A 17,774-nucleotide genomic window follows, 5' to 3' on the forward strand; every position below is an offset into this window, starting at 1 on the left:
GGCGTGTCTTTGGCGGAGTAGCGGCGGGCGGCGGCGCGTCCGCGCGTCCGCGTGTGTCTGGCGACGGAGAATGGGAGTCAGGACCTAAAGCCTAAAGGCACCACGCGTGGGCTGGGCCTGGGGCCGCGGGGCGACTGTGTGGCTGGGCCTGCGAGCGAGCCAGCAAACGGCTCACGAGCCAGCTCGGGCTAAGCTCATTTTGACGCTGGAGAGACGGCTCAGGCTCGACTCACTTGACTTCCGAGCTGAGCCGAACCTTTTCGAGCCCGAGCTGGCTCACGAGTTTCGAACTTTATTTCCAGTCCTACCTAGCGCGGCAAAAGACTAGCCGTTCCTTCTGTGTACCATTGTTTTTTCCTTGTCGCAATGGGACAGTGGTGGCTGTGAGCCTTGCATGAATCCTCTTGCGACACGAAAAAAATGCCACAACCCACAACCTAATTCTAAAAAAAGCTAACACTAATTTTTTTAAGTAGCTACAGTGTTTCGTTTTACTGTTCATAAGCTTTTGTACTGTATCGTTTTGCTGTAGCAGTTGATCTGGATTGTTCATTTCCGATCGGATAGCCCAGCTTTGGGCTAATGCAGGGGACTGTAGCCCTCTGCAGTTGACAGAGGATCCGAGTCCGATGTGGATCCAAATCCTCTGCATTAATCTTGGATTAATGCAGAGAAGCACTGTTTGCACAGTGAAATGTGCCAGTTGATTTGGATCGTTCATTTCCAATCGGATGGCCCAGATTTGGGCTAATGCAGGGGGCTGTAGCCCTCTGCAGTTGCCGACGTTGAGCAGGGCATCAGTTTGGGTCAGGTTCAGCAATTGGCATCTGGCCATTTAACCACCTGCAATTTTTTTTTAAAAAAAAATCAATTCACATGCTTTCAGAACATCACGCAACAATGCGGGAATGGACATGCTGAACATGAAGATCTACCGTGAAGTTCAAGCAAGTACAGTTGCGCTTCAGGCAATTGGCAGACAGAAAAATTGAAAAAAAAATCCATTCTGGTTGTACCTGGCAGGGTGATGTTTCATTCAGTGCACAGTCAAAATTACATGGAAGAGAAGCTATATTATAGACTACCCTCCACCATGCAGGGAAACATAAGAATAACATACTTTTGGAATTGAACTGTTCCATGATTCCATCTACAGAAGAAATAACACTCACCACAGCAATCAGGTTTGTATATGCTTCTCGTGGGAAATACGTATATGTGCTCCCACTGTCAAAGATCACTCGAGTCAACTTCCCTGACTGTCCTTGCACACTGCGATGCTGATCTCCGTAGTTTACTTTCTGGACTTCTGTGCTGTATATATTACTGAAACTCACAAAGGCAAAGTTTCAGTTACATATGAACCTAATTTGCATGATGAGAAATCTGAATATAGACGTTCCAATCCGTCTTTTGCATCTAAATATTCTGTGGTTATAGAATAAAGCTAAGATGATGTCATGCAGAGCAATTTCATTTCATTTATTGGTGTATGATGGCAGTGATTACCATGAGTAGTGAAAAGAACATCACTTAATTGTTGCATCAGTGAAATAATAGGAGGATTATATCATTATAGAAGAGCAGTTGGGCAGTTTTCTCTTTGTAATTTGGGTCTTGAGAGTGACAGGAATTGGTTAAGATTGCTGAAGATATGTTACAAACAGAGAATAACGTATTGACTAAAAATGATGCATGACATCCAAGGGAAAAATGATAGCCACATACTGAATTAACTCTTCCATGAAAGAGGGGGAACTTACTTGGGACCATTTCGGATAGGAACCCATGTCATTCCCTATCTGGGAATGTAATCATCGCCAAGAAACAAATAACCACCACCACCGGGATCTGTGGTCATACAATGACTGAAAACATTGGAGATAGTCTCTTGTTTGGCTAGCTGTGTAGGAAGGCTTATTGGCGTGCTGCTCAGTCCTAGGACTCCATCAGTATTTGTCAGTGAGGCCAGAAGGGTTCCTTGCTGATCATATCCACACCTATACAGGCAACCTAAAAATTTGCAATAGTGGCTGAGAAACATAGTGATCACAGGACCGCTCAGTGATATACATGTAGTAAACACAGTGTTTTCAGTAACAGATCTGATCAGCAATGCAGCAATTGATCTCGCATTTATACTTAACCTACATATACTTGGAACATAATATCTTACAAATAAAGTTCTTATTTGCACTTGGCCAAGTAAATTTTAATCAAATGTGAATACAACTGAACCTGAAGTAACATTACAACAATATAGACAATACAGTATAGGTTGAGTACTCTCCAAAGGGCTAGAAGAAGCCATTCATATGGTTAGAATCATCACCCTGCAGGTTACACATGGTAATTGACTGTTGTACATGTAAAAGCCAATCACTAAATGTGATCCATATATCTATATGCTACCCCACACTGCGTAAGTTGAAAAATCTAGCCAATCCTTAAACAAAGCATATCAATCAATGAAAGTAACACTCAGCACAAATAGTGTACTAATAAATCAATCCCTCGTGCGATGTTATCAAATGTGCATGGAAGCAAAGCACGTTATCATTCTCTTGGAAGGGAAAAATCCTGGTTACCATGTGGATGGAAGCCAAGATATTAGCAACACACAACTAAAACAGTCCAGATCTATGTATCTTAAAGAAACTCTCAAAGAGATCACCTCATGTTGGTAATCTTCCATAGCCAGAGGCATTTCCAAGTCATTTTAAGAATTGACCCCCTTTTGACTCATTCTGAAAGGCGCTGTCTATGGCTCACCCAGGCAAAAAAACATCTCCCCTCACCCGAATTTCTGGGCATTGGATCTTGATCCAACGACTCCCCTCTCTCTTCTACCTCCCGACAGCCACGTTCCACACCGCCGTCCCTCACTTCCGCCCCCACCACGCGCCTCCTCCTGCCGTCGGCGCCGGCGAGCTCGCCCCCGCCCCGTACTCCTGCCGCGTCTCCGGCGGCTCCCCGCCGCCGGATCCGCCTCCGCCGCCCGCTCTCTCGCTAACCTCTCACGTTTTGACGCCCCCGCCGCCGACCCTCCCCACCGGGCGTCCTCCACCACCCCGGCCGCCTCGCAGCACCGCCCACCAACCGCCTCCTCCGCCGGGCCGGCCACCCCCCAGCAGCTCTTTCTAAGCCCGGGACCCAGAACCCCCAACCCTGGCCCCGAAACCCCGAAACCTGAAACCCTAACCTCGGCCTCACCGGAGCTCGTCGGAGAGGGAGTAGATCGGGGCGGATCTCGCCGGAGATGGAGAACTCGGGGTGGATCTCGCCGGAATCAGAGAAGAGAGCAAGAGAGAGGAAGAGAAAAACTCGAGTGAGAGAGAGGGAAGAAAAAATCGAGCGAGAGTTCACCCGGGCAAGCTATAGCAATCGCCTTCTGAAAATGCAGGAACGCTTGGGTGACAGTGCGGATTTGTTAACCGGCCGGAAATGGTTGAGAGGCCGGAAGATAATGGTAGCTCCGGGAAATGGAGATGCCAAGAAGGATGAGGTGATGGATGGAAAGGGAGCCAAGAGCACATGTGCAAACACTGTTCATGTCCATGGAGAGGAGAAAACTGTAGAGGTAACCGTTGTCGGGTTAAGTGGTGAGAGTGCTGGACGTAGGAGCGGCGGCAAGTGCAAATTTACCAATTACCCACCAAGGAATAACTGAAAAGGAAAAGGCAAGTACTTTTTTTCTTTGTTCTAGCCTATGATATCTTCCAATTGATCACCTAAACTTGGGCTACTCATTGCGTAGTGAAGTTAATCACTGCTTTTCTTACTACAAATCACCAGTAGGTGTAGTATGAACATTGAGGTTTGAATGATGGACTGAAATGTGCCATTTTTGTCGCTGCAGGATTTTGTAAACTAAACAATGTCATCATTAGTTCATTGACTACGTGCTATTGCATTCAAGTGACAGCTATATCACATCGCAAATTATTTACTCCCCAAGCGACTGTGCAACAGGCTAATTGTTAATCAATTTCCTACAATTCCCCAGATAAACTCATGAACGCTTCTGCGATTATATCAACTATCAAGTCTACGAAGTATAAATTATATGTCCACTATTGCCATCACAGATCCAAAATTCCCATAGCATGATCAAGGCTACCACAGGGAATCGCCTGGGTGGGGGGGGGGGGGAGGCGATTGCTCCCCTCGATGGTCATGGGGGTGAAGACCAGCAGGTTAGAGAGGTTGCAGCCAAGCGCAGAGAGGAGGAACCCAAGCTGGTAGCGCTCCACGGCCGACGTTGTTTTCCATGGGTGGGGATACGCGAAGGCGGCGACGGAAATGGCGGCACAGGCGGAGATGAGTGTGAAGTAGGCTGGGAACATCTTGCTCTGCAGGTTCCCGAACTGGTGCCTCGGCAGGTTCCTGCGAAGATCAAGATTCAATACCATCGCGACGCAACACAACGCAAAAGCCATTAGTCCAATCGATTGATCGAGTAGTCGATTCTTGGAGCAGACTTTTTTTTTGGCCAAGATTCTTGGTTCTTGGATTGGGCCAAGAAGAGAGAGGAGAGAAAGGTGGGATTTTGAGAGGGGGGGAGGGGACGGCTTACTTTAACATGATGATGCCGCCGATGAAGGAGGCCCAGAGGGCAGCGCCCCAGGAGGTGGCGAAGGAGAGGAGGTGGGCCAGCTTGGCGGTGGTGACGGTGTCGGCGCACGATGGGGAGCCAAGGAGGGCGTCGAGGACGAAGAGGACACCCGCGGTGAAAAAGCACCCCGCCGCCAGGAATCGCGTCGCCCACCCCATCGCTCGCCGCCGATGGCTGGTCGCCGGCAGGGACGGAGCCAGAAATAAAGTAAAGGGGGGGCCAAATACAAATAATCAAATATGAGGGGGTTAAATAGAGAAAATTTGATGTTTTATATGAAAAATGTTTGAACTTTGAAAGGTATATATTGAAATTCATATGAAAAATATTTGAATTTGAAGGGTATATATTGAAATTCATATGAAAAATGTTTGAATTTGAAGGATATATATTGAAATTCATATGAAAATGTTTAAATTTAAAGGGTATATATTGAAATTCATGAATCATGCCCCCCTGGCTCCGTCCCTGGTCGCCGGTGTAGAGAGAGGAGGCAAGCAAGGGATCGGCGGCTGGGGCGTGAAGGCGGCCGCGATGGGAGGAGGACCCTTCGATCTCTCCAGACTTCCGGAGAGTCGTTCGGTGGATGGTGTCCAATTAGAGGATCGGACGGTTGGGGAAGCGTCGCCGGAGTGTAGTTTCTACAGTGTAGGAGATCTAAAAAACATATAGTATAATAGATTTACTCCTCGGTTGTGTAGTTGACACAGTGTTCCTCTTCCTCTACACTGGAGAGACAAGTCACATAGGTCAATCAAAGGTCACCGTCCCATCCCCATGAGCTATTCTCAGCCGAGCTGCCTGTGGCAGCAGGCCAGGCTGCCAGGCTCCTTCTCGTTTTCTTCACACCGGCTCGGCCACAACCGTCCTCTCCCGGGCCACCGTACTGGCAAACTCTGAACCCCATGAAAGGCTGCCTCCTACTCCTGCTGCTGTTCGGGCTTCGGGCATAGGTTCAGGAGTAGTAGCATGTTACTTAAATTATTACTCTCCTCGGTTTTAAATATATGACGTTTTGATCAAGATTCGATCAAATTTTTAAAATTTTGACCGTCAATAGCTTTCAAAATATTTAGTTTAGAAACTTAAAAATCATATGTGTAGATTTGTCTTGAGAAATATTTTTATAATATTATATTTTTATTAGATATTATAACTATATTTTAATAGAAAATGATGGTCAAAATTTTAAAAGTTTGATCAGATCTTGATCAAAGCGTCATATATTTAAAATCGGAGGGAGTATTACTTTTTTTATTTTGTTAAAAAAGGAGGAGTTGCAGGCAAAGATGAACCTAGTTTAGTTTTAACGTAAGTAGCAAGTGTTTGAGACTACTCCTAATGGAAAGTTTCATATTTGTGTTTCTAAGAGTGTCACATAAACAAGAGTGTATTTAGTTGATGGTTAAAATAATCCTCTACAATGAATTGTTTCATTTTGTTGTTTCATATGCAACATATGCAAAAGACTAACTATTTTGGAAAAAGTGTTCAGGTGGCACTACGTAAGAAACTATCAAAGGAGATACGTTATTAGTGACGTCTCCCCAGCACACGTCACTATTGTGTGGCTCGGGCTGGGACCCGATCAAGACCCGTCACTAATGGGGTTCATTAGTGATGGCGAGAGAACGATCCGTCACTAAAGATAATAGTGACGGGTCATATTAACGTCCGTCACTAATAATTTAGTCATTAGTGATGGGTATATGGACCACACGTCACTAAATGTAGCATACTCATTAGTGACGGGTTGTTATGAGACCTGTCACTTATATTAAAGTAATTAGTGACGGGTCATAGTTTTTACCTTCACTAATGACTGATTCATTAGTGACGGGTGTTCTTATCACCCGTCACTAATTTCTGCTCTAACCACTCTCTACTGCTTGGCCACTCTTATCCGCTCATTTCTCTCTCTCGACCACTCTCATCTCCACTCACGTCCTCTCACCTCCTCCTCCCGACGTTGTCGCCGTTTGCACCACGCCGCCCGACGATGCTGCCATCCTCCCGCCTCCAACGCAACCCGACGCCGCCACCCCCTTCTACCCTCTAGGGTTAGGGCGATGGATCAAGGTAGCGGCGGGGCCGTGGCCATGTCCGGGGCCGTGGCCATGTCCGTGGCCGTGGCCATGTCCATGGCCGTGGTTGTGGCGGCCTTGGATGGATCCCGACGACTCCTCCATTGGCTCCCGCACCAGGCGTCCACTACCCTCCAGGCATTCGCCCATCGGCGGCGTCCCCGGTGACGGCCCCACGGCGGCCAGGATCGATCCCGAGAATAGTACGTAACCTTTTTTCTTTTTCTCCCTCATTGTTAGGCTCATAGTAACATTCATTAGGACACAACAATTTAATTGAGTTTATAGTATATTAGGCTCAATTCATATCATCCTATCATGTAGGTGTTGAAACTGATCATATGACTCAAAGAGGTAATCCCTGCGATAGGTGGTACTGTACCTTTGGTGCAATCCACGGTAGATGAAAGGAATTTTGTGAAGGTATCTATCTATTTTGACATACGTTCAAGAGGAGAAAGTAGTGGTGATACCACTATTAGGGCCTGTGGCAATGCATCACCGATTGCGTTGCATGCCGAAAAAACCGCCGTGGAAGGTTGCCTGAAAGCGCTTGAGGAGCATGGGTTCTTTTTGCCTGACTACAACTATTTTCGCATAAAAGTGCTTGAGGTGGGCGAAGAGGATTTTGCTTCGATCAGTGAGAGGCTTGCTCAGTTCAATGAATATGATATGGTACAGTAATATGTAATCCGATTATTTTGATATACATGACTGTTAGCGTGTGTTATTTTCATAATTTTATTTTCTTTGCTTGTAGGATATTTTTGGTGACACCTTTGCATCAATTAGCTTTCATGCTATCTTAGATCAAGCCATGGAGCATCTTGGGTTAAGCTTTTATGGCATCGGAGTGGACTTGATTGTTGAAGGCAACTTCCAGGCTGATATAAGGTTTCATTTAAGAGGAAATGAACCAACTAAAAAGACATTTTTACTGTCTATGGTAAAGCATCGGGTCGTCCATGTGAAGCGAAAGAGAGTGCACTAATTCATGCGCTAATGTATATCGATGAAGTAATAGGATACAGTATTGTAGATTTCAACTATGTTAAATATCTCAGGTTACGTGGTCCGACAAATAATTAATCGTATGTAATGATGTATGGATATTTGGATAAGTATGTAATGTATGCATAACTATATTGTATGACTGACTTAAGTTAAATTGAAGTTTCTGGATGTATATATGTGTTCTTGAACGTGAAGACGGTTGCCAAATCCTGACTATCTGCCCTGTTGAATGGGATATGTTGAAGTACTATGTTTGCATGCATGCCTTCTGAAAGTCGATGTTAAGTCATTAGTGACGGGTCTTAGTTTTCACCCATCACAAATTAGTGACAGGTGTCCTTACTACCCGTCACTAATATTAAATAATTAGTGACATGTGTCCTTATCACCCGTCACTAATTATGGATATTTCCTTTTATTTTCTGCACTAAGCAGCACGACCAGACAATGTCTGTCCGCCGGCTGCTCTACAAAAGTGACGATTTTTTTGGCAATTCTGTTGAGGCCGAATCAAATCTTGGTGATTTCAAGTTGGGATTGTCCCTGGCCTTTGAAGGTTTGGCGCCTCCCCCCCCCCCCCCTCCTCCTCTTGCTCATATATGCATGGTGGATTCTAGGGTTTGAGTACTTAAACTCTACGTGTTCCTAATGGTTAGCAGTTTAGCACAACCATGTAGAATTTTTGCTTTTCAAGATGCATAAATATGAAGGCTGCTTGGGAATGATTTGAGAATTAAGAGTGCACTGTCACACATATCGATGATATGAGATAGCCAATTTGGCGTTTGGATGGTAACATCAGTCATAACCCGCTTTCTGAAAGTAAAACTTGATAACATAAACATGTTCTTGATGTTTGTATATGCTTGGCATATGCAATTTCCATGTTTACCTATTTTTATTCTTGCTTATGTTCAGTCCTGACAGCACATATTAATTCTTATTCTTGTCTATCTGCTGCTGTATATTCTTGTCACTAATGTATGCATATTGCATAACAAGTTCATGATGAATTTAGGTTGCGTAACCTATTACGTCGTCTCCCGTTCAAGAGTGTTTGATTATAAATATGACTTGGCAACTCGTCATATTTATAAGAAGATGCTTCCGAACTGTCCACGTACTTTGGACAGTTCAAGGATATGTGGCCCGAGTAGTAGGTTTCTGTGCTCTTGTATGGTTCTAGAGAGAATTTCGGTGGCGTCTCCCTATTGTTCTCTGGATACACACCCTCTCGGCTCGTTGTCGAGACGTGTATTTGGAGAACAACAGGGAGATACTGCCGAAATTTTCTCTAGAACTGTACAAGAGCATGAAAAACTACTCGGGCCACATATCCTCAAATGGGATTAGGACCTATCTTTGCCTATTAGAAATTAGCTAGAATATTTCACCATAGTTAAATTTAGTTACAATTTTTATATTTATTCTAGCTACTCTGTCGTTTCTGTTAAAAATGAATATTTTTTCAATTTGTAGATGGTGGACCGAAGTTGGATGTACCTTGATTGCCGTACTTGTAACGAGTACATGAGCGGGGTGAAGTCTTTCATGAGTGTTGCGGTGGTGATTATGGAAGGTCGGGGTAAAATGGCAATGTGGTGTCCATGCTGTGATTGCAAGAATGAGAAGAAGTTCTCAAAATCTGACAATGTGTATGATCACTTGATAAGGCGTGGATTCAAAGAGAGATATCACATTTGGAACAAACACAGTGAGGAATGCCTTAACGAAGGGGAAATGGATCAGGTCCTCCCGGACAGCAGTACGGATCATGGACTACCACCAACTGGTGATATGGACGATTATCTCAGGGACGCAGACATATTAGAATTCAATGATGACTACGTTGATTTTGTGGAGAATGTGGACCAAATGGTGTGCGATGCCGAGGGGCACGACGAGTATAGTGATGGTGAGTTTGCTAAATTCCAGGAACTGGTGCGAGACTCGAAGACACAATTTTTTCCTGGCTGTAAGGAGAAATACACGCTGCTGTTTGCGGTGCTTACACTTCTGCAATTGAAGGCAACTCATCGTTGGTCTGATAGGAGTTTCAAAGCATTGTTGAATCTGCTAAGGGACATGCTACCAGAGGGGAACAAAGTGCCCAAGACCATCTACGACACGAAGAAGATAATTTGTCCTTTGGGATTAGAGGTAGAAAAAATACATGCATGTAAGGAGGATTGTGTCCTGTTTTGTGGAGAGTATGCAGACCTAGATCAATGTCCTATTTGTGAAACACATCGATACAAGCGTAGAAATGACGGTGGTGATGTGGAGGAAGGTAGCAAGAGAAAATGGCCTCCTAGGAAGGTGATATGGTATTTCCCTATAATTCCCCGTTTGAAGCGTTTGTTCCAGAACAAAAATGAGTCCCAATTATTGTGGTGGCACAAGGAGGGTCATAAGAACGATGCAATGATACGGCACCCTGCAGATTCAGCTCAGTGGTGAACTATTGATTCCACATTTGGTTGGTTCACTGAAGAATTAAGAAATATTAGGTTTGCTATGAGCACAGATGACATGAATCCATTCGGTAACATGAGTACCTCATATAGCACCTGGCCTGTTGTACTGTCTATCTACAACTTTCCACCTTGGCTTTGTAAAAAGCGAAAATACATTATGTTATCGACCTTAATTCCTGGTCCGAGGAAAATGGGCAACGACATAAATGTGTACCTCAGGCCTTTGATGGATGATCTTAAAACACTCTGGTCTGAAGGTGTTAAGGTTTGGGATCAGTACAAGCGAGAATACTTCACCCTACATGCCATGTTGTTCGTCACCATCAATGATTTACCAGCACTTCGTAACTTGTCATGGTAGAGTAAAAGAAAAGGTGAAGCTTGCCCCCAATGCTTAGATGACATTGAGAATATATGGTTGAACGAGTCAAAGAAAATAGTGTACATGCGGCATCGACGTTTCCTTCTAAGGAACCACCCGTACCAGAAAATGAAGTCTCAGTTTGACGGCACAAGGGAGAAAGCGTCAACTCCAAGGCATTTCAGGGGCAAGATGTCTATGATAAGGTTAAGGATATCAATGTTGTCCTTGGCAAGCGAAAATGATCCTCCACGAGTGATGAAAATGGAATGTGGAGTAACAAATCAATTCTCTGGGAGCTTGATTATTGAAAATACTTAGATGTTCGTCACTCTATTGACCTCATGCATGTAAAGAAGAATATCTGCGATAGTCTCCTCGGTACAATGCTCAACATGAAAGGAAAAACAAAGGATCATGAAAATGCACGAGCTGGCCTTGAAGAAATGGGCTTAAGACCGGAGCTTCATGTCAATGATACAGATAAAGGGAAATTCCTAGCCCCATCTTGCATCACCCTATCCAAGAAGGAGAAAAAAGAATTTTGCGAGTTTTTGCACGGTGTGAAAGTTCCCTCCGGTTACTCGTCCAACATTAGAAGACTTGTTTCGATGAAAGAACTGAAAATGGTTGGCGGCATGAAAACTCATGATTGTCATGTGATGTTGATGCAAATGATTGCGGTTGGAATTAGAAACATGTTGCCAATTGGTGTTCGAGAGGCTATCATGAGCCTGTGCTTTTTTTTCAATGCAATTGGTCAGAAGGTACTCGATCCGGAAGCACTAGCCGAGCTAGAAAAAAGGACACTTCGAGACTCTATGTCTTCTCGAGATGTATTTCGTACCATCCTTTTTCGATATCATGATCCATCTCACAGCTCACCTTGTGAAGGAGATTTATTTTCTTGGCCCCGTGTTCCTGCATCAGATGTATCCATATGAGCGATTCATGGGCATTCTCAAGTCGTACGTAAGGAATCGAGCTTTGCCTGAGGGTTGCATCGCGCAGGGTTACTCTACAGAGGAGGTAGTGGAGTGGTGCGTTAATTACACAGACCCAGATAACCCAATTGGTGTGCCTAATTCTCACCACGAGGGTAGGCTCGCAGGGCAAGGCATTCTGGGGAAACGTGCAGTTACTCCTGAGCTGAAGGCATACGACCAAATTCATTTCCACGTGTTGCAACAAATGAGTGAAGTGTCCCCATATATCAAGAAGCACCAGCAGTTGCTTCTTCAAGAGAATCCAGAGCAGACCAAAGCTTGGCTTACGAAGCAACATATGCAAAGGTTCAACACTTGGTTTCGAGATCGAATCAATCAATCGAGTACTACTACAAGTGATTTGATCAGGAAACTAGCAACAGGCCCTATATACACAATTACAATATATCAAGGGTATGATATAAACGGTTACACGTTTTACACGGTTGCCCAAGATCAGAAAAGCACATACCGAAACAGCGGTGTCCGTATAGATGCTTATGATAACAACATGCACAGGAGCACATACTACGGTCAGATAGAGGAGATCTGGGAACTGGATTACTTGGGATTCAAGGTACCCCTGCTTCGGTGCCGTTGGGTACACGGGACAAAGGGTGTTACGAAAGACAAGTACGGATTCACTAGCGTTAATCTCAAACTTGTTGGATATAAGGACGAACCTTTCATACTCGCTAAACAAGTTGCCCAGGTGTTTTATGTGACTGACACGGCAAATAAGAAACTTCATGTGGTTCTCACCGGTAAAAGACGGATCGTCGAAGTTGAAAACGTGGTTGATGAGGACAAGTACAATCAATTTGATGAAATCCCCCCTTTTGCTAATGCAATCATGCCACAGGTTGCACAGAACGAGAAGACTCCATACCTACGTTCCGATCATAACGAAGGGATCCATGTCAAGAAAGCACAGAAACGGCGAGTACAGGCCAAATGATACATGAATTTGTAACCTCAAATTTGTAATATTTGTAATATTAAGTTAAGTCTGAATTTCAATGTAACATAAAATTTGTAATATTTGTAATATTTCAATGCAACCTCAAATTTGTAATATATATGTTTCCTGGTGTGATATGTTTGCAGGAGAAGACGACTGTCAAATCCTGATTTTGCTTCAGGATGCAACTAGTATACAGGTAAATCCCTTAGATTGTTGAGCACATTAGTGACGGGTGATAACATCTCGCGTCACTAAAGATGTCATTAGTGACGGGTGAATTTACCACCCATCACTAATGATCGAATGTTAGTGACGGGTGGTAAATTAACCTGTCACTGTGATCCGATCATTAGTGATGGGTCATAGATATGACCCGTCACTAATTATATATTTATAAATAACGGGCCTGGGAACCTAGCCTCCGATTTACACATCCAAGCTTCCTCGTCGCCGTCGCACCCACCCCCCTGCTCCTCTAATCCAGTGCCGTCTATGGCCGCCAACGACAAGGACTACCTGGCATCGTCGTCCTCGGTGCCAGCCCGCGACGATGACTACATCGATTGAGACCTCTTGATGGTGGAGGCGGAGGAGGAGTATGAGAAGGAGAAAGCGATTACCAACGACGAGGCGATCGCTCACGCCGTCCATGAGGTGGAACTGATCAACGAAGCTGAGGGAACGACGGAGGCCATCGTCAATGACGAGGCCATCGTCAATGACGAGGCCATCGCACACCTCTTGGCGGAGGAGGTGGAGATGGGCGGCGGCTCCGACACCGACGACGGCGAGGAGGAGGAGGAGGAGATGGGCGGCGACTCTGATATGACCGACGACGATGAGGAGGAGGAGGATGAGGAGATGGGCGGCAACTCCGATATGACTGACGACAGCTGGAGGAGGAGGAGGAGGAGGATGAGGAGGAGATGTGAGACTCCGACATGACCGACGAGGAGGAGGAGGATGAGGAGATGGCTAGCGCCGGTGGCGACTCCTCGACGACACTAATGAATCATAGTCCATTACTTACCTGGGTTTATGGTGGTACTCCGAATTTAGCAATTTGGATTTAGCACCCTTCTTTTGTGTAATCCGGACCTTCTTTTGTAGTGATGAACTTACTTATCCTAAATTAATGAAAATGTCAGTTAATTGGAAAAGTGTGTTAAATTGAGAATGCAAGTGAGACAGCTAATTGAGTATATTTTTCTCATCATCGGATTATCCTGCTGCCAAATCCTGACTTTGCTTCAGGACGCAGCCAGTAAACATGTAAATCACATTACTGACAGGCGATAACGTAATACGTCACTAAACATATCATTAGTGACGGGTGAATTTACCACCCGTCACTAATTACCAAGTCCCAGTGACGGGGTGGTAAATCCACCCGTCACTGTGACCCGATCATTAGTGACGGGTGGTAAATTCACCCATCACTAATGATACGTTTATAAATAACGGGTGTGGGAATCCTAGCCTAAGATTTTGCCTAAGTCCCACAGTGCCCGCTGCCCATTCCTCCTTGCCCCCTTCTCCCGGTCGTCCTTGAGGCCGCCGCCGTCTCCCTACCGTCCCCATCCCCCTCCCCGACGTCGTCTTCCCCTGCGCCTTCGTCCCCAACTACCCCGACGACGAGGAGCCCACACCGTCGTTGCCTCCTCCCCGATGACCACCTCGACGCCGAGGAGCCCACGCCACCGTGCTCTGCGCCGCCATCGTCTTCATCCATCGAGGTAGGCCTCCTGCCGTCCCCTCCTCGCTGACGCCTACCGCCATCGTCCTCATCCACCATTGTGAGTTACTTATGTGCATTCTGCCATACTTTGTGTGCCGGGGGTGAATGCAAATGGTATGTGTGTGTTATATTACTCGATGATGGCAGCGGCTAAGTGAGGTTGTGTGTGACAGCGACTAAGTTTAGCACAGATGAATTAGGCGCCTACCCCCTCTCCTCGTCCTCTTGCTCATATATGCATGGTGGATTCTAGGGTTTGAGTACTTAAACTCTACGTGTTCCTAATGTTGACCCTTGAGTTGCGATTTCTATGTAGTATCAATGGTAAGAAGTTTAGCACAACCATGTAGAATTTTTGCTTTTCAATATGCATAAATATGGAGGCTACTTGGGAATGATCTGAAAATTAAGAGTGCGCTGTCACACATATCGATGATATGAGATAGACAATTTGGCATTTGGATGGCGACATCAGTCGTAACCCGCTTTCTGAGAGTAAAACTTGATAACATAAACATGTTCTTGATGTTTGTATATGCTTGGCATATGCAATTTCCATGTATACCTATTTTTATTCTTGCTTATGTTCAGTCCTGACAGCACACATTAATTCTTATTCTTGTTTATCTGCTGCTGTATATTCTTGTCACTAATGCATGCATATTGCACAACAAATTCATGATGGTTAAAATTAAATTTGAAAGAAAATCCCAAAAATGAATTTAGGTTGCGTAATCTATTACGTCGTCTCCCGTTTGAGAGTGTCTGATTATAAATATAACTTGGTAACTCATCATATTTATAAGAAGATACTCCCGAATTGTCCACGTACTTTGGATAGTTCGAGGATATGTGGTCCGAGTAGTAGGTTTCTGTGCTCTTGTATGGTTCTAGAGAGAATTTCGGTGGCATCTCTCTGTTGTTCTCTAGATACACACCCTCTAGACTCGTTGTCGAGACATGTATTTGGAGAACAGTGAGGAGGTGCTGCCAATATTTTCTCCAGAACTGTACAAGAGCATGGAAACCTACTCGAGCCATATATCCTCGAATGGGATTAGGACCTATCTTTGCCTATTAGAAATTAGCTAGGATCATTCGCTTTAGATAAGAAATACAGCATATTTTCATAAATTCATATGAAAGTGAATATAGTTACTAAGACTTATACAATTTTATCTGCATATTCGTATCTATTAGATGTCTGCCAACGAGTCATCAGGATCCTCTGATGAAGTAGAAGCTCCCAATTAGCTGCGCAACCAGGTCCCAGTGGAGCAACATTACGAAGGCGAAGGACACAAGCAAAGTGGCTGACGGACAAGATTACTGTCACAGAAATCGATGATGACGGTGTGCCTACGGAGAAGAAGGCCCTGCAGATGTTGCAGAAGCTCGCAAGCCTTAATGCTCGTGAGAGGGTGCCATTGACCCTTCCTAAGTTCGATGACCTCACTGTGGCTGAAAAGTACGCCTTGTTCAATAATGGTGTTAATACGTTTCTTGAGTTCCCGGAGAACATGAAGGTGAAGGCTTCCAAGGCTGCTATGAAAATAATCGCCAAACTTTGGAGAAGCCACAAGAGCAAGCTTTTGAACGAGTATATGGCAAAAGAGTTGGAGCCCTTTAGCAAGTACCCATATATTAAAATAGAGGATTGGGAAGTTTTTGTGGGGTTGAAGAGGTCAGAGGCGTTCCAAACGGAGAGTTTAGCAAAGAAGTAGCTTCGAGCAAAGAACAAGCAGAATCACAACCTGGGCACAGGCAGGTACGTGGGGAAAAGGGATAAATGGCAGGCGGAGGATGCAAAGTTGGCCAACGAAAGCCGCGAGAATCCTTGGTTGGAATTCCGGGGACGATTGCAATCGTATTTGTGAGTGAGGGGTAGGGGTGGAAACAGATCGAATACGCATGGAATCGAATTCGGATAGTACGAATTACCACATTTTAATCTGAATGCGAATACGGATCCGGATACCCTCGGATGCGCATACAAAATGTATAGTCCGAATTCGAATTCGCATTTGGATATCTACTCAATCTTCGAAATTCGTGTCTGAAATGTAATTTTTTGATAAAATTTGACTGAAATTTGAATGAAATTTGGTAAAACTTGACTAAAATTTGTTCTAATTTGATTGGGATAGAATTTTAGAAATTTGGTTCAAAATTCATGTCGAAAATTTAAACTTTTGGCCAAATTTGACTGGAATTTGATAAAATTTGACTGAAATTTGATCAAATTTGACTAAAATTTGTTCCAATTTGATTGGGCCGGAATTTCGCTCACCTCTAAAATTTCTAAAACTTTAGCAAAATTTGGTTCCCTAGTTAGCGGATACGGATACAAATCGGATATATCTCGAATTCGGATATCCACATTTGAATCTAAATCTCAAAAACGAATTCGGATGTATCCATTTTAGTATCCATTTCAGAAACGAATACGGATATCCATATTCGTGTTTTAACGGATACAGATATCGGATAATTCGGATATCCATCTATCTATTTCTACCCCTAGCGAGGGGTACACTGTCAGATAGTGGAGAAATCACCTTCAAATCCAGCGAAACCGAGACAGCCACTCAAAAGGCGAAAGAAATAGCAGTCCACTCCTCCAAAGGTTCATTCACCGGGGTCAGGGAACATGACGTGCTCTCCACTGCGTTGGGAAACCCCGAGCACCCAGGTCGCGTTCGAGGCGTGTCTAGTTCCCAGGGCTGGAAGTTAGGCTTCCCCGAACACGTCGGGATGTATAAGAAGAGGAAAAGGACAGTCCCAATCGATGTGGAAGCATTGACCCAGTCAATCAGTGAGAGCGTGACCGAGTTAATGAGGGAGAGCATGACCCAGTCAATCAGGGAGAGCGTTTATCAAGACCTCCTGCAAAGGTTTACGGCACAAAGAGTCGTAATTCCTAGTGCACTAGCGGGTGGTAGCCCCATTGCTGGAGGATACAAGAGTAGTCAAGCCTCCAGGGAGGTCGAACAACCTGTCATCTCTCCATCCAAGGAGCCTGATACTATAGACCTTATCGATTGGCCCACGCCATGCTCGCTAGTCATAAGACCTGGTGGCCACTAGGTTGCAAAGGGGCAGGTGCATCCAGAAGTCCAGATGTTACATACGGTCCCAATACGTCCTTACTATGCTGTGGTCTTCGTGGATTTTGTACATACCAATGTCGTGGATACAGATTTGCCCGTCCCCCCCCCCCCATGATGAGATCCAAAAACTAGGTTAAGCTCGTCTTCACAGGATCCAATGGAAGAGGAGGGACATCGTGGTGAACAGGGGAAGCCATTGATGGTCAAAGTTTTAAAGTTTAACCAGATCTTAGTCAAAGCGTCAAGTATTTATGACCGGAGGGAGTACCTCCATTTTCATTTCCTCGTCACCAATAATAATTACTGTAGCAATTTTGACCTTGTATTTTTTTTTACGAAAAGTTTATAGATATCTATAACTTTCATTAGATTCGTCGTGAAATGTACTTCATTAGATTTGTCGTGAAATGTACTTTATTAGCATT

At 44.6% G+C, this 17,774-nt stretch overlaps 1 protein-coding gene across 2 annotated transcripts; it reads right to left on the reverse strand.

The window, feature by feature from the left end:
• Positions 1-345: 345 nt before the first annotated feature.
• LOC133887553 (aspartyl protease APCB1-like) lies at positions 346-4,845 on the reverse strand. 2 transcript variants are annotated; one of them, XM_062327542.1, is made up of 5 exons: positions 4,577-4,708; positions 1,764-2,013; positions 1,173-1,326; positions 936-1,016; positions 346-843 (listed from the first exon to the last, which is right to left on the reverse strand). In XM_062327542.1, exons 2-5 carry the CDS (start codon positions 1,793-1,795, stop codon positions 814-816), a joined length of 297 nt encoding a protein of 98 aa, XP_062183526.1. In that variant the 5' UTR covers positions 1,796-2,013; positions 4,577-4,708; the 3' UTR covers positions 346-813. The 2 variants fall into 2 exon arrangements, with proteins under 2 accessions (XP_062183526.1, XP_062183525.1); XM_062327541.1 differs by lacking the exons at positions 346-843; positions 936-1,016; positions 1,173-1,326; positions 1,764-2,013 and adding an exon at positions 3,076-4,386 and having other exon boundaries at positions 4,577-4,845.
• Between the last annotated feature and the right edge of the window lie 12,929 nt (positions 4,846-17,774).

This window comes from Phragmites australis, chromosome 12 (genome assembly GCF_958298935.1).
Source record: "Phragmites australis chromosome 12, lpPhrAust1.1, whole genome shotgun sequence".
Taxonomy (NCBI): Eukaryota; Viridiplantae; Streptophyta; class Magnoliopsida; order Poales; family Poaceae; genus Phragmites; species Phragmites australis.